We start from the raw sequence: 23,975 nt of genomic DNA on the forward strand, positions 1-23,975 counted from the left end.
TGATGAATCTGAGTACCCACATATGGAGGAGCCCTTAAATTCTGAAGGCAAGGGTTGGGACGACTTGGGGCTCCCTCCCAGAGGATGGGTTGGACATAGGGGAAGATACTTCCCTGTTCTTTGTCCAGTTGTGCCCCAGAGTGGAAACCAAGGGTTTCTGATTTGGCTCTAACCGGAGAATGCAAGGAGGACACTAAGTGTGCCCTTCAATGCAGTCTGCTGGCACTGGAAAGCACACCCACCCCAGGCCAATACACTAAGTCCTGTCTGGGAGGTGGTCATGCCTCCGTGAGACAGGAAACGTATTGTTCTACCTTCCCTTGCTCAAGCTCAGCTCAGTAGCAGTAGGGCAGAAAAGTGTCTATGGTTGGCAGATGTTCTAGCTTTCTAGCAGACCCTTAAAGGCTTTAACCCGGCGAACAAAGAACTCCCCTAAGGGGCCTCCTAGTACATGGGATCATACCTCCAGCACTAGAAACAGTGTTGGGGTATGATTCCAACATGTTTGATACTAAACATGACCAAGTTTGGCAGGGTCATTATATAGTTAAACATCTTGTTATGACTGATGTCCACTATATGTCTTCAAATGGCTGACCGCACTTACAAAGCCTAGAAAATCGACTCTGGGGTCTGTAGGGGTGTCCTGCTTATACAGGGGAACCATCATGTGCTGCTCATGCAGGAGCACCCTCACACTCATTACCATGCACCCTGGCTTCAGAATTGAGGGGCCTACTATAGGGGTGACTTACAGGTTTTAAATATAGTGACCTCAGATATAAGAACACTTAGATCTGTCTTGAGAGGCGTAAGCACCATCTCACACAGGCTGCAATGGCAGGCCTATAGTCTACTTTAAGCGGACTCCCATGAGTGGCACAATACATTATGTAGCCCATGGAAGACGCCAGGTGTACCTATGCCCTGGATACCTTAGAACCATATACTAGAGACTTATAAGGGTACACTAGTAGCCAATTGTGGAGGTACAAAATTACTTACCAAAGCCATTTTGGGAGAGAGAATGCTGGGCTCCTGGTTAACAGGATCCCAACAAACTACAGTCGAAACATGCTGACACCTGTAAAAAAAATGAAGGACAGAAACAATTGTTTACCATCATGATGGTTGAATAACTCAGAGCTACATGAATCTATTTACAATTTCCATGGTCTGGCATCCCCCACAGTCTAGCATGAGGAATGCTTTGCATGATATTAAGGCCAAAATATGTGCAGCAATGGCTTGAGTTCTTATATTTAACAAAAGAATATTTTATTAAGGAGCACATATGCAGTGGAATGTACCTACAATTTAAGTGTGTCTCTGTGGGAGCACAGACAAGAAATGACCTTAATGCGATTTGAAGGTTACTTGTGAAAGAACAGCCCGGGCCTTCCCATTTCAATGCTAGGAGGGGATAATGGATGGGCTTAAATATTGTTGGTCTAGATTGCCTTTTAGAAACCAGTTTGTCTAGTTTTCTCTTGAAAGCTAAGTCTTCTAGAGGTGTTTCATTTGTGAACAATGCTAGAAATGGAATCTGGTGTGATCAATGTAGGATCAAATGCTGCTTATTAAAGGGCTTTTACGATTTCTTTAGACATCCTTTTAAAGATCTTACTATTTGAGGTCAGAGATGTTCTGGATGCTCTGGCAATTTCTACGATTCAGAAAAAATGCCTTGGTGCATAGGGTGGTGATATGAGTTGGTTAATGGGAAAAACAAAGATTTTGTTATTCAACCCTCAATTCAAAGAATAAGGGACTTGTTAAGTATCAAATAACGTTTTATGGAATAGTGAGATCCATTACAGACTTACCAGGAAGCAGCATGAGAGTGCACATGGGTCAGTGGTACTTGGTGAGGTTTGACAAGAAATGACAGATAGAATGTTCAAACTCTTCTTGATATCCCACCACACAGGTTACTGTTATTTCCTTTGCACTAAGGCATTCAGATGATTTATTTTGAGCGTATTTGTGGGGCCTTTGGTATCAAGATAACATCAGAAGAAAGGGATCCGCTGTGTTAAATGTAAACAGAGCAGGCACGGGTCAAACACAGGCCTTTGTTTGAGCTGCAATTGCCATGAAATTGATCATATGTGCCTTCTTCCTCTCCGAATTTCTTTGTAAATCAATACATGGGTAAAGTTTATTTTTAAAATTGAAATGATTGGAAATTGAATGGATACAAGAAGGTGCCCATAGTTTAGTAGGCCATGTACATTAGCAATACATTTCTTTTGAAGTGGGCAATAGGCCATGGGAAGGGTGTGGATGACTGATTATGGGAGGCTGGGATAGAGGTACAAGGTGAAATGTTAGGTTTTGAGTTTCTACCTGACTTTTTTCTGAATGTGATGTGAGAGGTAGGATAGTTCAATCCAGAACCTCTTGGCACACATTCTGACACAAGGTTTCTGTATATCCTGTGTTTTCTGGGAGGCTCTGCATGTGGTGCAGGAGTGTGCACTTTATGTACAAGGCAGGTTGTTTTAAGATGCCTACTTGGTACGTTATGCAGTAGGACTTGAATGCGATTCCTGCTGGTAGGGGGGGTACCATAACTGTTTCAAGGTAATTGAGATGTGTTTTAATTTCTGTTGATTACTTACTGTTGATACAGTGTGTGCTGCTACATGCACCATGGATTTCTTTGTCATCAGCATTAGGTGTTGGAGGCCATTGAGCAGAGCATCAAAACCTGTTGTCTAAATCACATGGATTAAAAAAAATATTTTGTAGATTCATAGAGGATTGCTTGTCGCCTTCAACCCCCTTCACAAAGTTGTTAGCCTTTTGGCAAATTTAGTTTGAGAAGACAGGGATGTGGGATGCGATTGTCCAAACAGGTGTACGTTGATGAGCCAGTCACCACCCCTGCTCTGCATCGAATTCATTTAAAACCAGTTTAAATATTTCAGTTCTAGGGCTTTTCCTGTAATGCATGTGCTTTGGTTTTGATCTAAGGGATAGGTTCAGGGCACCCTGCACTTTGAAGTCCTTTAGAACTGTCCAGAGGTTCAATCGCTTATAGGCCTGTTGATGGATCAGATGTGCAATGCATGAGAATGCATTCTTGGATGGAAGTAGTGGGAGCCAGATGCTTACCCAATGCCGCTCTCAGCGTGTTACTGGATACAGACGTCCATGAACATCTGCCTGCCATCCACTGGTAGCCCTTGGAATGTTTTTGTAGCTGGATCTATATGATTGGATTTTTTTTTTTTTGTTTAAGAAATTTTTATTGAGTGTTAGCAAAAACATAAACAAAGCCATACAATAATGTAAGTGAATATAATAAATTTAATATTCGAGCTCCTTCGTAAAATCTATGTGCGTAGCTTTTCGGTCATGTTAATTGGTGTCAATACCTTTCGAGCAATTTGTAGGTGCGTGCATAAGATTATTAATTTTTTCCACCAAGTTTCCTTTAACTGATGTGCCCCAGTAACTCATTGGATATCTTGCTTATTTTCCCTCGTGCATGCTCTGAAACTGTCACTACTGTCACTTGCAAGGATTTTGAGAGCTAGTACCCACCTTTGTTCACTTGTCCTTATGAGTAACTCAAGGCGATTTACACCTGCACACATATGCATGCAAACGTTCAATTTATCATGGAAGTAACAACTCACATGGAATTTTGCACCCTTTGCCCAGTCTGCCTTTTTTGGAAAATGCAGTGTGGTGTAGCGCTCTAGTGGCTAAACCACGTGACCGGGGCAAGTGCAGTGGCCTGCCCAGCATGATCTGTTTGTAGTTTAGAAGCAGGTCCCCAATACAGTTTTTTTTCCAGAAATACAAAATTAATGTCTCTAACATGCTGATAGTCATCTCTCTGCATGCCAGGGGCATTGTTCTTATATTCCTTCTAGGATCTGCTATCCTTCTAATGGCAGGTATGGGCAGAACAATTAACTTCCTAAAGGCAGGAAGCTGTGTGGCTAATGCATGGCCGGTCAAAGGCTCCCAACAGGGGGGCCAGCTGAAGCTCTGACTCCGGAAACCTGGGAATTCCCAGCCTTCAAATGAGGCGGAGGAAATGTGTGGTTGGTGATGCGGGACGCACACTGATTTACAGGTTTTATCTTGCTCTGTCGAACCCTACATAATGTCCTAGATCTTGACTGGAAATCCTCTTATCATCCAATAAAATATATCATCAAGCATTGAGATGATTTTGGGAGAGAGAGAGAGAGAGAGAGAGAGAGAGAGAGGGGGGGGGAGAGAGAGAGAGAGAGGGGGGGGGGAGAGAGAGAGAGCTAATTAATTTACAACCATCATTGCCCTTTTATTACTTCTGACCTCGGCCCTTTATTTTATAGTGAAAATTCACATTAAGATAGATCTGATTGTGCATGTACTGGCAAACACCGAATTAGAATAAACAGGCATGGATTTGTTCCTGGAAGAACTAAAAAAAATCAATACATTTCTCTTTTCAAATGAATAAATTATGGGGCAGCAAACAAAAACTTTCAGGTCTGAAAAGGTGGATTTGTTCTAGAGTCAGTTACATCAGAGTTGTTCTGCTGAGTGGCAGTTCTGGCCCTTCCTTTGTTTGGACTCGGATTTCTATGTTTAGGTGTAGACATTGCCATATCTATTTCGAATTATAAATATTAGACCATCAGCAAAATAGCATTATAAAGATAATTTATAGGTTATAGTCCAGCATATCATAATTGTTTCTTGGAACTGATCTTTAATGTATGGGAGAATATTACATACCTGTAAACTCTTGTAAGTAATATTCTTAGGATGTGCATGTTTTAACATGAGAACAGATCTATATAAAAAACATTTCTCACTATTTATGTTTTTTTTTAGTTTATTTGTGGGCTCTAGATTGAGCACCTTATATTTCTGAGGGCGTCACTGTGCTTTACACAGACAAGTGTTGGTTGCAATACCATCTTCACAAATCAGAAAGTTAGGCAAAAGGTTCTGGGGGGGGGGGGGGGAGGGGGGGGGTAACGAATGTGAGCTCTGAAAAGAGTTCACGCACAGTAAAGAAGAATAATGCTTCTTACACCTGTCAATTCTGACTTGGGACAGATATGCCATGGGAATCGCAAGGTCCTCAGGTTCCAGAACTTGAACTCGCATGGGCTCAAGTGGATTACATTATTTTAGCAGTGAGTTTTTTTGTTTGTGTTGTTTATTAGGGAGAGTACATTTCCCATTGCCAGAGAAAACAAAAGTTAAAATAGTCTTCAATATTTCGAAATATCATTTAGTCAGTGAGTACCTAGACTGGATTAGAAAGATAGCTAGAGGTGGATTGCGGCTATACCATCTGATTAGGTCTACTTGTTTCAGCCCTCTACTCGGGGCACAGTGGGTCTGCGGGTTTCTTCAGGATTGATTCTTTTTAAGGACTCTGGTGAATATTAACAGGTAATACCTATGGGTAAAGCCTGCACATCAAAAAATCCCATCAATGAGGATAACCAATGTCAATATTTTTTTAACATCAGAATCTGTCTGTATATGCGAGGGAGAGCAAATCTCAGTGGAGAACAATGATACTAAAAACAACAACAGTCATTGAAAGGTGCGAGCAGAAAAAATGGGCACAGCACACAGGGGTGACGTGTAACACACTGTGTCCAATGAATAAAGACGTGTTTATTGAACATCCAATATGCTTAAAATCTCATGCATTAAACAGGTAATATTCCCAAATGTTTAGACTACTTGTACCAAACCTGGAACGAGGAGGGAGAGTCGTACCCCAGTAGTCAAGCACTTCAAAAGAAAAAAAAATACATGAGTGTTTTACATAAGTGTTACCTTGTTGCCAGTATGCTTTAGAAAGCACACTCCCCACCAGACATAGCCAGATGCTTCTCGAGCTGAGCGTTCCCACTTTAGACAATCATTACCCCCATGTGTTGTGTCTCACTATTTGGGTGATAAATCTGTGATTGTTAGATGAGGGATACATCACTTAGCTCAGGTTTAAAGGGTATCCTCATAGCTCCTCGTGCCTCACCAATTTCAATTGTAGGGTAGGCTCTCAAGCAGCAATTATGGTGGCAGGCCGCACCTCAAGCTTCTCATTTTCTCAGAGTTCTATAACTTTGAAATTTCCATCCTATGGTCTCTCTCCCCCTGAATGTTTCTTAGAACCGCATCAAAATTAGATACATTGCCATTATTCGATGACTGGGACACAATGACACAGGAGAGTTGCTCAAAATGCGTCATATTCCACCACAAATATATACTACATTCCCTAAGCTCCTCATCCCACTGTGCTAGCAAATTCAGTTTTTGCTGCAGTGGCCTGTGCATAAAGGACCTCCAAGTGTATTTGTATTTAATGCTGCAAGTTTGTGAATAGTATTGCATTGTCATCTTACTCAACTTCATTAGTCACATTTTCAGCCACTTCCTAAATCCTCTGACCTCTCCCTTTCACACAATCCAACTTTCACCCATTTTTCACAGATTCTTCCTAATCTTTCAAATATTCCCCTCAATGATTTCCACTGCTCTCTTTCTTTTCTAGGTTCCCATTCTTGACTCCCTGCAGCTTAATTTCATTATTTCCCTACTCACAATTTGTTTCACCTATTGATTTTGCAACTACTCCTTACACCCGTGTTAGACCTGGCATTCTTGGTGTGGTTTCCCCTGTCTTTTTGCCTCTACCTCCTTTATTTTTTATTGTTATGCTGGACTTCGTTTTTGCTGGTTTAGGCACTCTGGGCACTTTACCACTGCTGATCAATGCTAAAGTGTAAATGCTCCCTGTGGAAATTTTAATTCTGCATGGTTCGCCATGATTGGTATATTTGATTTGCTGATAAGTCCCTAGTAAAGTGCACTGTGTGTGCCCAGGGCCTGTAAATCAAATCCTACTAGTGGGCTTGCTGCGCTGGTTGTGCCATCCACATGAGCCTTCTAAACTTGTATCAGGCCTGCCATTACAGTGTCTGTGAGTGCAGTTTTAAACTGCCATGTCCGACCTGGCAAGTGCAGCCCCTTGCCAGGCCCTAACCTTCCATTTCACTACATGGAAGGCACTCCTAAGGTAGGCCTAATGTACCCCTATGGGAAATGGTGCAGTGTATATGCAAGGTAGGACGTGTACTGGTGTGTTTTACATGTCCTGATAATGAAATACTTCCTATCTAATTTTTCATTGTGGCAATGACTAGCTCTCTCATAGGCTAACATTGGACCTGCTTGTAACATTATTCAAGTTTAACTTTCAATTGGGAACACCTAGAGATTTGAAGTTTGGGTTCTCTGAGCTCAGAATTTAAAATCACATATTTTAGTAAGGTGGTTTTTAAATTGTGTGTTTGTAAATGCCACTTTTAGAAAGTGGATTTTTTCTTGTTAAACCATCCTGTGCCTCTGCCTGACTGTTGAATCAATGTCTCTTTTAGAATGACAGAGGCCTGTTTGTGTACTCACTCTAGACAGTCACACAAAGGGAGTTGAGGTGTGCCCTGCATACCCTAATTGCCCTTCACCAGGCTGATGGGCCTTCCTGAGCTAGAGTGGTGGGAGGAACGTCTCCTGCACCTGAATAAGCCTGTGCCTGGCTTCACACAATGCTGTCTCTACCCCCCTGGCATTGGCATGTGTCTGGAGCGAGGACCAGGCAGGGCAAGAGATTGTGCACTACAAAGACAATCCTTTGAATAATGTCTACTTGAAAGGCCAAAAGGGGTATAAATATTGGACCTAAACCCCAGACTTCTAGAACTCTTCTGTATCAAGAGGAACATCTGCCAAGGAAAAGAGCTGTGAGGATGATTACTGTCCCTTTCCTGTGTGTTCAAGAAAGTGCCAGACAAACCACACTAAAAAAAGCCAGTTGGATCTCCCCTGCCCTGCATGATTCCAGGCACTCCTGTAGATGGCTCAAAAAAGATGGAGGAACAGCAAGACCATTCAAGACCACTCAGCCTTCAAATCCACTCTCACGGCACATCATCACCCCATCAGAACAACAAATAAAGATGCCCTAAAAGAAAGGATCAATGCCAATGGGCACAATAGCAAGGAACATTTCACTGTGGTCAAAGGTTTCGCCAAACCCAGCACTGGGACAGCAAACATCCCACCCTCTCAAGACCTCTGCAACAACATCAGCACCTTCTTCCACCACAAGAGTGAGAAGATCTATGACATCTTCAACAACATCGATATCCAAGACCCTCTCACCCTATTCGCATTCATCGCACCCAATGACACCAAACCCCAGCAGACCCTGATCAATTGGACTCCCCTGACTACTGATGACACTCTCAAGATCCTGAAGCGCTTCCACTCAGGCCCACCCTCGTACCCCTGTCCGCACCATGTCTTCAACAGAGCCAGCAACTCCATCAAACCCGAACTCTGCCGCACCATCAACTGCTCCATCAACTTCGCCACATTCTCGGAAGACTGGAAACACGCAAAGCTCAACCCCTTGCTGAAGCAACCCTCTGCCAACCTGAAGGACCTCAAGAACTTCTGACCCATCTCTCTGCTCCCCTTACCAGCCAAGGTCATCAATAAGGTAATCAATGCCCAACTTCCCGAGTTCATCGAGGGGACCCACATCCTGGACCACTCGCAATCCGGCTTCTGATGCCATCACAGTACGGAGACAGGCCTCAGATGACGTCGGCACACTCACCAACAGAGGCAAAACTGCAGCCCTCACCCCCCTAGACCTCTCAGTTGCCTTTAACACCGTCTCCCACCACACCCTATGCACAAGACTCCATGATGCCGAAATCTGTGAAAATGCCCTGGAATGGATCTGTTCCTTCCTCACCAGTGGAACACAGAATCAGGCTACCACCATTCCTCTCAGAACTCACAGAAATTAGCTGCAGAGTGCATCAGGGCTCCTCCCTGAGCCCCACTCTCTTCAACATCTACATGGCCCTGCACGCAGCCATCGTCAGGAAGCATGGACTCAACATCGTCTCCTATGCCGACAACACCCAGCTGATCGTCTCCCTCACCAATGAACCCACAGTCACCAAGAGAAACTTCCACGACAGGATGAAGGCTGTCACCACCTGGATGAAAGACAGCTGCTTCAAGCTAAGCTCAGAGAAAGACTGAAGTCCTCATCTTGGGGTCCACCCCCTTCCACTTGGGATGACTCCTGGTGGCCTGCAGATCTTGGACCTGTGCCGACACCCGCAGACCACGCAAGACTTCTCAGCATCATCTTGGACTCCTCGCTCACCATGAACAGTCAGATCAATACCATCTCATCATCTTGCTTCCACATGCTACGCCTGCTCCGAAAGATCTTCAAGTGGATCCCAACCGAGCCCAGGAAGACGGTCATCCATGCACTCATCAGCAGCAGAGTCGGCTACGGCAACACAGTCTATACCGGCATCACCCAGAAACTCCTAAACAAACTGCAAAGCATCCAAAATGCCTCCTCCAGACTCATCCTCCACATCTCCCACTGCAGACACATCACCAGCCACCTGAGAGACCTACGCTGGTTCCCAGTCAACAAAAGGATCACCTTCAGGCTCCTCACACACACATACAAAGCCCTACATGACAAGGGACCTGCATACCTCAAACACTGCTTCTCATTCCACGCACCCACCAGAAATCTCTGCTCCAGTCAAATGGCCCTAGCCGCCATCCCACGTATCCGCAAGACCGCGGCCGAGGGAAGATCCTTCTCCTATCTCACAGCAAAGACCTGGCAAAGGCAACCACCATCTCTGCCCCAATTCAGGAAGGACCTCAAGTTGCTGCATCTGCTTTGGAGAGGAAAAGGACTGGACTTTGCTTTGTACCCTGCTTGTGAAGTTTCACCAAGGACTTGTGTGTGCGTGCTCCCTGCTTGAAGTCTCAGGGACATCAAAAACCTCATCTGCAGCATCCCTTAGATCCACTGCTGGGAGTTCTCACCTGCCTTGTGGAGCCAAATCCAGGTCTGGGCGCTTAGAAGTTTTTCCTGCTGCATAGACATGCTTGAAACCATCAAAATGTATGCATTGCCCTTCCAGCATCTGTTTTTCTAATGCAGCACATCATGCGGGAGAAATTTCCACGCACCTTCGCCGTGCAGCTGAAGAAATCGGCTCAGCAACTGTTAGCAGCCAAAGCAACCGCGGCAGCTCAAGTTCAGAGCATTATGTCTCCGATGTCCGAGACTCCTGCACTGATTCTGATACAGGCCCTGCTGTGAGGCTGAAATAATGTATTGTGGGAATGTGACTGAAGAACTCGACGCAGTGCCTGTTTTCCCACTGCCACATCGACTTCAAACGTATCCGATTGCCACGCATCGCACCTGTGCACCGTCGTATCTCTCGCAGACCAGCACCTCCTTGGATTTCGATGAATCACTGTTCTCTACAGTCCAGATTCGATGTAACTCTTCTCCTGCATGCAGCAGAACTGCTGCAATGCCTCCCTGTGTCAGTAACCACAGAATTGCTGTGTTTTCAGATGCTTCCCTCCTCTGCAGCTGTTTCGCCTTGTGGATTTTGACGCATCAGAGGTACTTTGTGTAAAATCAAAGCATCCATTGAGTTTTATGGACAGCATTGCTTGAAACCTTTTAAAAGTCATCTTTTGGGTTGTGTATATTGGATTTGTGTTGTTTTGGTCTGGTTTGGTTTAGATAAAAATACTTTATTTTTCTAAACTGGAATGGTGTCCATTTATAGTGTTTTTCATGGGTTACTGTTTATACTATGCACAAATACTTTACACATTGCCTCTAAGATAGACTTGACTGCTCATGCCAAACTTCCAAGGGGGTGAGCAGGGGTTATCTGGATGACAGGGTGTATACCACCATGGGCGTAGGAAGTGTGAGGGACGCAGGGGACATATCCCCCCCAGTTATTGAAGTGGGTGGGACACAGGGGACAAGGGTGGGGAGAACAAGAAGACAAAACAATTTCTCGTCTCCCTTCCTTGATTCACAGGGCATTTAGCACCCAAAAGCGCTACCTTTAATGGCCCTACAGGCAGAGCTAGCCTTTGCTAAGATAGCGCCCTTGGCGTGGGCGGAGAGAAATCTGGTGCCCTTGCTGGTAGTGAATTGAATGAGGCAGCAGGGGGTTCCTTCGTGTTCACTGTTAAGTACCTGGATGAGAAGCGACTGGCCCCTGAACACAAACATCTCGGACCTCTCCCAGCTCACGAATATATCATTTAGCTTAGCTACCAATGCAGATGATGTGTTTGATGATGTTTGCCAGGAGGAGTCAGAGGGTGGAGGGTGTGTTAGAAAAGCGCTAAAGGGGTGTTAAAAATATCACCTGCCCTGTGATAATGAAGTACTAAAACCACTTTAAGTCGCAAATCATACAGAAACGAACAGGCAGAGACCAGGATAAGGCTGGTGCAAGAGGAGAAGGGCGCTGTTGTTGGCATAACCACAATGCACACAGCTCCATGTGCCCTTCAGTAATTGGTGCCCAGGGCCTTGACCCAGCTCCCCCAAGCTAAAGGCCGGCCCTGACTGCACATGACCTGTGACTGGCGTCCAATCACCTGTAACCAATCTAATAGTCACAGAGGCCACCCGCTCCCTGCACTTTTGTTGCACTGCAACTTTCCAAGAATTGTAATAATCTCAGCCACAGCTGCCCGTAGTGTGAACTTCTGAGAAAAAAGGGAGAGAGGTCCTTTGTTGATTGCTGTATGATACTGCCCCTCCTCAGCCCTACCATACCTTGAAGACCCAGGCCTGAAGGCAGCAGTAGATTTGAAGAAGTAAAGTAAGGAGATTTGGGAAGATACAGTACCTGCCTAAGTGCTTCACCACTCTTGCAGCAAGCATCCTCATAACACACACACACACGGGCCCACACACACGTGCAAGGTTGTCTCTGTCCCCCTCCAGAAAGTTTGTGTCTCCTACGTCCATGTATACCACTACCAACTAGAAACCACCATTCCTAACAACCACTTGCTCACTATTTCATTCCGTTCGATCAGCTCTTCTGCCATGGCCTCTCAGTTTCACCTCTCTTTCTTTTCCTTGCATCTTTCTTGTGTCTCTCCCAGCAGCATTTCCACTATCTGTGTTGCCTGTTGGCGCTCTTCATTGCCATTTTGAATCCTTTGACTCTTTTTTCTCCTTGTTTCCTCTTTATATCTCCTTTTTCAAATTTTCATGCTGCATTTGTTATCCTCCCACTGCTTCTTTTAACTGTCTCTAACTTCTTGTATTCCCCTACTGTCCTTTAATTCTTTCAGTTATCTCCATGTTTGTCCTTTGGTTCTCTGTGCTGTCTCTTTGATCATCTAAGTGGCTTCTTCGATTCTATGTTGTCTCTTTCATTGTCCCTATTGCCTCTTGTTTCTCCATCCTACATCAATCTCTGTGAGAACTCTTTCCTTCTCATTGTCATGTACATCCTCCATTATTGTTACTGTTTATTTCAACGCCCTTATTGCATCTTATATTCCTCTTTATAATTTCCCTGTTACCCCTTGAATCCGCTTGCCATTTCTTTAAATTTCCTCCTTGCCTCTCTCTTTTTTTAGGTCCCTTTTTCATTCCCCTTGTTAACTAAAACTCTCACTGCTCCTTTCATTCTTCTTTTGACCCCTTTCACTATCCCGTTTTCATTTTTCACTCCCCTTTATCCCCTTTTAGGTCTTGCCTGCGCAGTGCGCATGCACTGCATAGGAGACCTTTAGGCGCCGTGCAGCTCTTTTTCAAAGCACATACTCGTGCTTGTGGCGGCATATGCCTTGCGGGAGTGCGCAGGGGTGCGCCACAAGCACGAGTATGTGCTTTGAAAAAGAGCACAATGCTCGCTCGCGCACAAACGCACGCACCACTCCCGGGCGATTGCTTTCACTTTCGCAGCCGCGAAAGCGGCCAATGCTTGTTATTCTTTTCTTTTAGTTGCTCCTCTTTGAGGTGGTGTTTTCTTTTAGCACGCAAAAATACTCCAGTGGACCACGTAGTGGTCAGTTGAGTAATCATAAAAAACTGTACCTGTGGTCTAAAGAGAAGAGGGTAGGGGCGATAAGACTAGTGGTACTATAAAGTTGTGACTAGCGCAACCACGTATGTGGGGGAAAAAACTAGCTTATTTATATCACCCTCACACACCCTAGTGGTGTCATGCTTCATCATCGGGTCACCCTGACCCCTACAAGTCGGGGTGGGCTCGACCACAGTGTTGGGAAGCTCTTCTGATATTTTCAAGGAGGGGGCTTTACGTAAGATAAAATCACCCAGATAGATCCCCGGTGTCCCTTTATTTTGGGGTCTATCCAAGAAGTTAAAAATACTGTATAACAATTATTTATACAATTGGGTCATTTCAGGATATTATGGTCCTAAGACCCTAGTGCCAACATGTTTCAGTCCAACGTGGCCGTGAAGGTCCGGAACTTTCTTCAGGGCAATAGCGGCCCCCTATGTAAAGAAAGGAGAGGATGGGATTCCCTATCCTAACAATGTAATGAGCTATTGCCCTGAAGAAAGTCCCGGACCTTCACGGCCACGTTGGACTGAAACATGTTGGCACTAGGGTCTTAGGACCATAATATCCTGAAATGACCCAATTGTATAAATAATTGTTATACAGTATTTTCAACTTCTCAGATAGACCCCAAAATAAAGGGACACCGGGGATCTATCTGGGTGATATTATCTTACGTAAAGCCCCCTCCTTGAAAATATCAGAAGAGCTTCCCAACACTGTGGTCAAGCCCACCCCGACTTGTAGGGGTCGGGGTGACCCGATGATGAAGCATGACACCACTAGGGTGTGTGAGGGTAATATAAATAAGCTAGTTTTTCCCCCACATACGTGGTTGCGCTAGTCACAACCTTTTAGTACCACTAGTCTTATCGCCCCCTACCCTCTTCTCTTTAGACCACAGGTACAGTTTTTTATAATTACTCAACTGACCACTACGTGGTCCACTGGAGTATTTTTGCGTGCTAGAAAACTTTGGGAGGACATACTCCAGTACCCCCTCTCTTACCCTCCGGGTTACTGGGTCACTCCAGTGCCTAATTGTGCTATTGTACTTCGCACAGCAGATTGCTGCAGGGTCAACCTATTAAACTGAGATCCAACTGGACTCACCTAAATATAATATACTGCACATATCACATTATCTAGTTCTGTTGGTCTCTTGCATTCTCTCTATACTATCCAAATACTATACTTAACACACCTAGACTCTGCCATGGCTGAACAATTAGGAATCGGATATACAGATGACATGGCCTCTGCCATCTTGGCAGGTCCATCTCTACTATCAGATACAAACATCGGGCAAAGTCTATCCCAGGCACAAAGTTGGGACGAACTAAAAGAACTAAAGCGCTGTCAGATGAGGATCCTCCTACATGGGGCCATCATGACAGAATACCTACGGGGAAATGCAGCACCAACAGGCTTGTTGGTCACAAACGCACCCAGGATATTCCTGGATGATCCTCAATTAAAAAAAGAATGGTCCCTGATAGCATGGCGTTGCTCACGAGATTGGCTAATCTTGATCATCAACACAGCCAAGCGACTATCAGACGCCATACTTAAGATAAAAACAAGTGAAGATCATCTATTAACAGAAATAAAAGTTACACTCTATAAAAAGAAACTAGAAGAGGTTAATAAAGAAATCACAGAACATAAGGACTTCCTCATGCAGAATAAGATTTCAAAATTACAAAAAGATCTAAAGAAATTTAGTCATGAGAAGGTCTACCCCTATATTAAGGACGACTATAAAGGTCAAGATACTTCAGATTCTGCATCCACACGAAGTAACCGTTCAGGATCGTCCGATTCAGATCAAGATAATTGGTCGAGCGACGGTTCAAATAAAGGCTGGCGTAACAAACAACAGAAACCACGAGGAGGTGGTAATAACCAGAGATACTGACATCCACAGATGTACCCATGGCCAGGTCCCTTTGGTACAATACCATATCATGGCCCACCACAATATCCAGCAGGCCCATTCTTTCAACCGGATTAACCAGCATTTTTTAGGACAGGGCGGAAGAACAGGCAGACGCAGACGGCGGAACAACAGAAGGGTACAATGGGAGCAAGACAAGTCGGGACCGAACACCAGGAGCAACTCCAAGGGGCAACCACAGCCAGGAACGAGCACAGCGAGGGATTAGTAGTGAATCTTACCGACATAACTCTCACAACGGAAGAGATGAGAGTGCTGGAAAAAGGCCTTGGTTTCGTTCCTACTACCCACCTAGACACATTCCAACTACGATGTGAACTCGGCCAATTTTTCAGGAAAATAAGACTTAAAACCTTCTTCCAGGAAAACGACACAACCACCCCCGATGTGAGTTACACAAACTTAAAGGTAAAGTCTACCTTCAATCCCCCATCCTCCCTGATGCCTCCAGAAGTAATTGCCTTTGAGGAGGCAGTGACTAAGGAAGTGGAAGAACTCCAGCCACGCTTAAAAACTTTCAACAACCTGAGTAACAAAGAACGTGGAGCTCTCACCAAACTGAAGAATCGTACTGACATAATTATAAAACCAGCGGACAAGGGTGGCGCGACAGTACTTCAGAGTACTAGCGCCTACAGAACAGCATGCCTGACCTTACTATCTGACAACAACTTCTTTAAAAAGATTAACCGCGACCCAACACAACGTCTAAAGAAAACCATCATGACAATAACCTCAGATGCCCTTGAGAGAGAATGGATCTCAAAAAAGGAGCACAGATTCTTAAATCAAGAAGACCCAAGAACGCCAATGTTCTACACAATTCCCAAGATCCATAAAGGGAAGATACCACACCCAGGCAGACCAATCGTCTCCGGCATTGGCTCAATCCTTGAACCTCTCTCACAATATACGGACTGGTTTTTGAGACCCCTGGTGAGACGCATAAAGTCTTATGTACAAGACACAAAACACTTGCTCAACCTACTAACAGATGTAGAGTACAACCCAGATGAATGTTTCTTGGTCTGCCTAGATGTGGAGGCACTTTATACCAGTATACCCCAAACAGAAAGTGTTGGCGTAATTGAAGAACTCCTCAGGAAGGAGGATTGGCCATGGGCAGCTCCTATAGAATGGATAACCCATCTCATGCGACTAGCATTACGTGAGAAATTCTTCAGATTTGAAGATCAACTATACTTGCAAGTCCAAGGTACTTCTATGGGCAGTACATTTGCTCCCAGCATAGCCTGCCCCTATATGAGTCATTTTGAGGACCAATATATATGGTCTCAAAACCCTTATACCAACAACATATGCAAGTGGTATTGTTATATTGACGACATTCTTGTTATATGGAAAGGCGATGACAACAGCATTGACAACTTTGCAGGCTGGATCAATGGACTAAACCCCTATTTACACTTCACCTTGAATAGAAATAAAGAATCCATTCCCTTTCTAGATGTCACTATAATAACACACAACGGATTCCTGGAGAGCTCTTTGTATAGAAAACCCACTGATAAAAACAGTCTATTGAGATTCAACAGCGCACATCCACGGTCCTTGAGAGAAAATTTGCCTATGGGACAATTTTTAAGAATCCGTAGAAACTGCTCCAAAATTGATGACTATAAAAAAGAAGCAGAGATACTATCATCTAAATTAAGAGAAAAAGACTACCCTGTTAACATCATCGAAAAAGCAAAAAAGAGAGCACGTAACACCCCATGTGAAGATCTACTAGAAGATAAGGAGAAAACACAACCGCAACAAATCATCTGTGTCACCACATACAATTCGTCATCGAATGACATCAAGAAAATCATAAACAAAAAATGGTCAATCTTAACATCTAATACATTGACATATGAAAAACCTATGTTCTCATTCAAAAGAAATCAAAGCCTGAGAGATGTCTTAATCCACACTGATTCATACAAACCCCGAATTGACAACCAGGGAACACTATGGAACACAACACCGGTGACAGGACATTACCCATGTGGCTCATGTGTGGCCTGTGAATTCACTGAACAAACGAGAACTATAGACCTAGGCCTACGTACTGCCTGGGAACAAAGATCCCACACTAATTGCAATTCGGAATCAGTGGTCTACCTCATTAAGTGCCCTTGTGGACTTATGTATATAGGTATGACAAGCCGAAAGATAAAAATACGCATCAGTGAACATAGGAGTACAATCAGAAGAGCCATTACAGCCACTCGACTAACTGCCCACTACGTTGAAAAACAACACAAAGACACGGACCTACAATGGACAATAATTGAACAGGTGAAAGGCACGGGTAACCTTCAAAAAAGACTTCTACAAAGAGAACAACGTTGGGTTTATCGTTTGAAAACCCATATCAATGGTATTAACGATGGAATACCCTGGAGCCAATTAACTAAGTAAACCGAATTGTTCTTTACGTCCCCAGGAATTATCAATCAATGACTATTTGTCTATGTTGGGGCTGGATATATTTTCCGCGAATTACCATTATATGGTTTAATCCAACTAACTTATTTAATTAAATTTCATAATTTTTACAAAAAACCTCACATAGTTCTGGCCATGTCTTCTTATTCTATCCGTAACTAATGATATAACAACACCCTTTGCACACAAGAACATGATTCAACCATGTCCTATCCCACGTAGATCGAGTTAAGAAACTACTATCCCGAGTTTCCACTATATATCTATAGCTCATATAATCTTTGTATTGATATAATGTAGAGAAACACACTCTCTTCACGAACTACAATTCCCACCCATTTTCGCCCCGCTCTTCCCGTTCACGCAAAGACGCATTACGTCATTGACGCATGCGTAAGGGCGTGACCTACCGCATCCAATTATGCCGCTAGGTGCCTACAAGTACAGACGCTCCGGACCCTCTGGCTGCTCTGAACCAAAGCCGAGGACCGGAACCGATAGGGAAAAAGCAGGGTGAGACCTTCAATTGAAGTAAGTGCCGCTGCAAACAGCGCGTTTGAGAATATACTGCTCGCGCTCCTGCTTTACCATTCTCGAGCAAGATTACCAAAGGTAATACCTTCACAAATCCAATCCAATAGGACCACCCACATGTTTCCCGGTCCTGTGTGCAACAAGCCGACTTCCCTAATTGGGTACAGTATCTATCTACGTTTATGTGCATGACCAATGGGTATATACACGTATGGTATCAGAATAATCGAGGGTTTACTAATAGAGTGGTACGATTGAGACTAACAATTTGGATGCATGTGGTATGCAGACTTTTCATATTAATGAATCGCTTATGGATACAATATATCAGTATGCGAATCTGTTGCCCGCGAGACACGCACTCCGTCACGTGATCCCTGATATGTCACGGAGGCATGTACTTTTATGGCACAGGTAGGGGTTGATACCTCTATCTAGGCACGCACTACAGTATAGTGCATGCTCACAAAGTGTTTTACGTTCTCATCCACTTATATCACTACAGATAATAGTCTCTGTATATAAGTATTTTATGTTGTGTATTTTTGTGTCTCTTCTCAGACGCAGCCTGGCAGTTGACACAAACAGCACATTATATACACTGAGGAGCAGCTACTCTGCCCTCATTACATTGTTAGGATAGGGAATCCCATCCTCTCCTTTCTTTACATAGGGGGCCGTTATTGCCCTGAAGAAAGTCCCGGACCTTCATGGCCACGTTGGACTGAAACATGTTGGCACTAGGGTCTTAGGACCATAATATCCTGAAATGACCCAATTGTATTAATAATTGTTATACAGTATTTTTAACTTCTCGGATAGACCCCAAAATGAAGGGACACCAGGGATCTATCTGGGTGATTTTATCTTACGTAAAGCCCCCTCCTTGAAAATATCAGAAGAGCTTCCCAACACTGTGGTCAAGCCCACCCCGACTTTTAGGGGTCGGGGTGACCCGATGATGAAGCATGACACCACTAGGGTGTGTGAGGGTAATATAAATAAGCTAGTTTTTCCCCCACATACGTGGTTGCGCTAGTCACAACCTTATAGTACCACTAGTCTTATCGCCCCTACCCTCTTCTCTTTAGACCACAGGTACAGTTTTTTATAATTACTCAACTGACCACTACGTGGTCCACTGGAGTATTTTTGCGTGCTAGAAAACTTTGGGAGGACATACTCCAGTACCCCCTCTCTTACCCTCCGGGTTACTGGGTCACTCCAGTGCCTAATTGTGCTATGGTGTTTTCTTTTAGTAACCCTGCTTCGAGGTTTGTTTTTTGCGACTTGCATTATAAACGCGCACACACTTTTTATTATTTTCTTTTGTTGCACTTTACTATTAATTAGGGTAATCCCACTTTTCACAGCCACAGGAGTGGAACATTTAGGGCACTACATTTTCCTATACACTGCTACCTCGGCACCCAACTTACAAGGCTTTTAATCAATCCTGATAAGTTTGCGACGTTTCTAACCAGTAAGATAGCGACATGCACATTTTGCTTTTCACTTAGGTTAGTCCCATTTCTAATGCCATGTGATTCTACTGTTTAAAACACATATTTTTTGTGATCTAGCAGACCGCAGACGGAGCCATTCACTCAGTTTCATGCATGTTTTTGGCAAGTCACTACCTGTAGTCACTACCAGCTCTCATTCCACCCCATCACAACATTTAATCCTGTAATAACGATATCCTGCAATCATGGCTGCGGTTTAGTCCGATAAAAATATTTCTGTGATCTTTATTCCAACTATTTTCCCGCATCCTCTAAAGATTCTGTTACAAAACCACGATCAACCATCATGTAAACCCTCTATTTGAAACTGTGTCGTCACTTACGAGATGTGCTGCAAGAGTATTCCCTTTTCTCTTCCAATGTCTCTGAAAAGTCAATGGTGTGAATGCCTGAAACCACGCTCGCCGTTGCTTGGAAATCGGACATTTCGTTGCTGGCTGTGACCTGCTGGGTCTCTTCAAGTGTGGCTCTGAAATGACCCTCTGTGTTTGGCATGCCTACACATTAACCCTCTCTTTGTTCTCTTCTAATATTTTTTTCAAGATGAACGGGAGCATCAGGGCCTAAGTTACAATTTACAGTGCTTCCGAATGGCTTTTAACACAGCAAAAATCTGATCAGCCAGAGAGAATCTCATTGCGCAGACATCCCTGTAGGCACAACAAATTCTCAAAGTATATTGTAACAAGCATTGGCATAGCCAATAGGTCTCGCCTTTGGGACCTTATAATTGTTTAACCATGCAACAGGTAATGTTGCTGCACCAAGAATATTGTGCTGCATAACTAAATACTTATAAGGTCCCAAAAGCGAGACCTATTGGCTATGGCAATGCTTGTTTATTTTCGTACTCCACTCGCAGGTATCTCTGACCCATCCTGATGCCTCTTCACCATCATTCGATATGTGGCCTTCATTATTTTCTCTGATGCTAATTAGATTTGTTTCCAACATAAGAATGCACATTATAAAATACACATCAATCTTTCAACTTATCATTAACCACTAGTACAGTTACAAGTACAATAAAGAGATTTACATTTAAGATACTATCTTTCTATATGCCTAATGTGATCGATGCATGACCAAAGCATGAGGGTCCAAAATGGAGATGTAAAAATAGGAGCAATGGTTGTCAGTCTTTTTATTCTCAAAAATCTTTATTGAGCTTGGAAACAGTATACCAATTATGAAAAATACATGAAGACCCCTGATTGGATGAACGGAGTTATCAATAGAGCCCAGAAGCAAAAGCACTTGCATGTTTGAGGATTTTAGTCAGGAGTATCGAACAGGGGCCCAGGGATCTTGTCAGAATTCCAAGATGTCCATATCAGTTTTATTTGCTTTAAAAGGTTCTAAATGACATGCATGTATATAAGCTGTGATGATCCTGAAAATCAAAGATCTGTCTGGCCCCTTTTGACATGTGCTGGTCACCACTTATCTAGGCGATAATATTTTAGAACTTTTCATTCGGTTTTATCCTTCTAGCAATTATGATCTTTGCTAAAAAAAAGATTTCCTCTGTGTTAAAAAAAATCACTACTAAGGGAGCACATAGGTCTCTTTTAGATAGCAGTATTTGTGCTCACTGAAATTGAACATTGATTTCTTGACTTTTAAAGTATGTTGATTAAATGAAGCGATTCCAAAAAAGCAGTTCAGCTTTTTTACTTTCTGGGTCTTTGATCTTTTTAGAACTGGAAGAGTCCCATCAGAAATGCCCTCCTTGCTGGATCCATTTTGCAGAGAACTATCTCATCTGGGACTGCTGCCCGATGTGGTTGGAGGTCCGCAGAGTGGTGAAATTCATCGTGATGGATCCGTTCATTGATTTGACTATCACTATTTGCATCGTCTTAAACACTCTCTTCATGGCTCTAGAGCACTATGACATGTCTGCAGAGTTTGAAACAATGCTTTCCGTTGGAAATCAGGTAAGAAGTTTATATATGTGTGTGTGTGTGCGTGCGTGCGTGTGTGTGTGTGTGGGGAGGGTGTCGGTGTGGGGTTGTGGGGGTGTGTTTGTGTGTGTGTGAGGAGGGGGGGAATCGGGGGGGGGGTGTGGGTGGGTGTGTGTATTTCACTATGTGCATTTGGAATCGAATCTGCCCCATCGATCATTTGAATTAATTTGATTGATTTAGGTTCCCAAACTGCTGAAATGCTGCTCCCAGGTCATAGGCAATTCACAACATCAAAAAATATCATGAAAGCATTAACTGTGGTGGGAGGGTAAGGAAGGAGGTGCAGAATGCATGGCAAAGGAAAGGAAACATAAAGTCACTGGAAAAGGAAACATGAAATCAATGGTAGTTTATTAGGTTACTTACTGGTTCGATTACCTCTTAAAATGGAAGTGCTCAGTGCCTGAAGGAATCCCTCTGCAGCAGGTGGAAGGCAGAGACTAATTTGTGCTGGTGGTGCAAGCAGTGAGCACCAGCACTCATGTTTGGGGACAGGGTTTTTTTTTCTCATCATACTTTGAAACCGGGCACAAGAGCGATTTCTAGAAGCAGAATACAGAATGATGGAGCGAAACAAAGGAAAAAAGTGCGAAAGAGAATAAACAGGGATGAACTAAACCTGTGGTGGTAACATAAGGAGACAGGACATTTTGGGTGGTAGAAAAAAGAAACAATCTAGACTGGTTAGCCTTGGTTTTTTGCAACTCTGGAATTCCGCATTAATGTCTGGGGATCCTAAGAAAAACGTTGTAATTATTATTTTCTGTGTTTTTCACAAATTAAGTACTTAGTTGCAGGCATGGGTGAGACGTGCATGGCCCTTTTCTCAGTTTTGAGGCTGCTGCCAAGGGTAACTCACGTGGAAGTGGGTGAAGATAAGCAATGTTAGAGCTGTGGTGTAAAAGGACTGTCAGAAGAACACTGTGAACTGTCTGTAACAAGGAAAGCAAACCATTCAAATACTGTACTCTTGACTCCTGGAGAGGGTAGTGTTAAAAGGTAAGTTTGAAGGCCCTTGAGTGGGTAGTATGGGAAGGGCTGGCACCAAGAGCCTAAATGAAGTGAGTTGTAGGGTTTCTAACAGGTGAAGTAAATAGTCATTGGCAAAGCCAATAGATCTCGCTTTTGGAACCTATTGGCCTACGGATTACTTTAGCAATATGTGCCTGATTTAGAGTTCACTGGATGTGATACTCTATCACAAATGCGAACCCTAGAAGTGGAGCTGCCTTATTTGAATCACAGCAAGGTTGATGCAAAAGTCAAGCAGGTTATTTGCTCCTGGAAAAAGGAGATCTAAATATCCTCAGCTTCTCTGGGAGTTAAACACACAGGGTGAAATATGGGGGAGAGACAGCAATATGGAGTGCAGGGGTTGAGCAGGTAACCAATACTGAGGGTGGGGGCAGAATCAAGGAGGTTGGGACTGAGGGGAAGCAACAGGAGGGTGTGGTGGAAATAACACAGGTGCACAGGTGAGTGGAGAGCAACATTGGTGATGTGGGGAGGGAAACAGACTAACGGGAGACAGAGAAACATGGAATGGGGAGGAAAAGTAAATGGGCAAGAGAGCAAACGAAATAGGTGGGGAGAAGCACAAGTGAATGAGAGAAAGTGCAACATGGAGGGCAGAAGAGAAACACACTAGGGAGACAGCTGTAAAACACATGCATTCTGGTCGAGTGCTTCAAAAAAGAGAGAAGAAGCACCTTAAAAAAGAACAATGGAAGGACACATATAATTTGTCCATGCTCCAGGGGAGGGGCAAACATAAGAAAAGGAAAGAAAGCCCACTCAAGCTAACAAATAAGAAGCAATCAAATGTAAGTGATAATGAAGCCAACCCGTCATAGGAAATGGGCGGACTCTTAGGTCACTGTAAGCTAACAATACATCATGCCACAGACAGCGCATGCTTTCTCTAGTGAGGAGACCTAAAAAGAACCACTAAAGACCTGAGCCAGGATTACAAATTGGGCACACTGTCCCTGTTTGTGATGCAGTGCACCTGAAACTAGGTGCAAACTTGAAAAGTGCCCCCTATTATAGCAAAAATGTGCTGATCTCAGCACAGGAGTGAACTCTGACAGTTCACACATGCCCCGAGGACAGTGTATAAGTGAATGACAGGGCTAAAGTTTGAAACCACACTTGATGCAGTGTGTTACTACCCTCTCTTTTTATTATTTTTTTTTTTATTTTTTTTTTATTTTTTCATTGGTAAATTCAGACAATCGATACAAATGTTCAAAAAATAAATAATGCGAATATATACAATAAGAATGGGATACAAAATAGAAAAACGTTATATACTGAATTGAATACCTAACATAGTATCAAAAGAACATAGAGCATCCGTAAAATAGGTAATTTGAAAAATACATACAACCCATATCTTATATTATTTGATCATAGCGAAACACAGCTATGATACAAAATCGAACACACAAAAGATCAAATAGTTGATAAGAAAAAAAAAGGACATACTGCACGAAGATACATAGTAACAAAAATACATAGTTAAGTGTTCAAACTTTGGTTTCCACTTTCAATATTATACCATCTAGTA

General features: G+C 43.4%; 1 protein-coding gene across 2 annotated transcripts in view; it reads left to right on the forward strand.

The window, feature by feature from the left end:
• Positions 1-23,975, forward strand: part of LOC147688594 (sodium channel protein type 5 subunit alpha-like) — a 1,046,042-nt gene that overhangs the window by 554,059 nt on the left and 468,008 nt on the right. For both annotated transcript variants that reach the window (XM_086941454.1, XM_086941453.1), the window contains exon 14: positions 21,138-21,376. In XM_086941454.1, the coding sequence (XP_086797580.1) occupies positions 21,138-21,376 (239 nt within the window). The remainder of the gene's footprint in view (positions 1-21,137; positions 21,377-23,975) is intronic.

The sequence above is a fragment of the Lissotriton vulgaris genome, chromosome 10 (assembly GCF_964263255.1).
Source record: "Lissotriton vulgaris chromosome 10, aLisVul1.2, whole genome shotgun sequence".
Taxonomy (NCBI): domain Eukaryota; kingdom Metazoa; phylum Chordata; class Amphibia; order Caudata; family Salamandridae; genus Lissotriton; species Lissotriton vulgaris.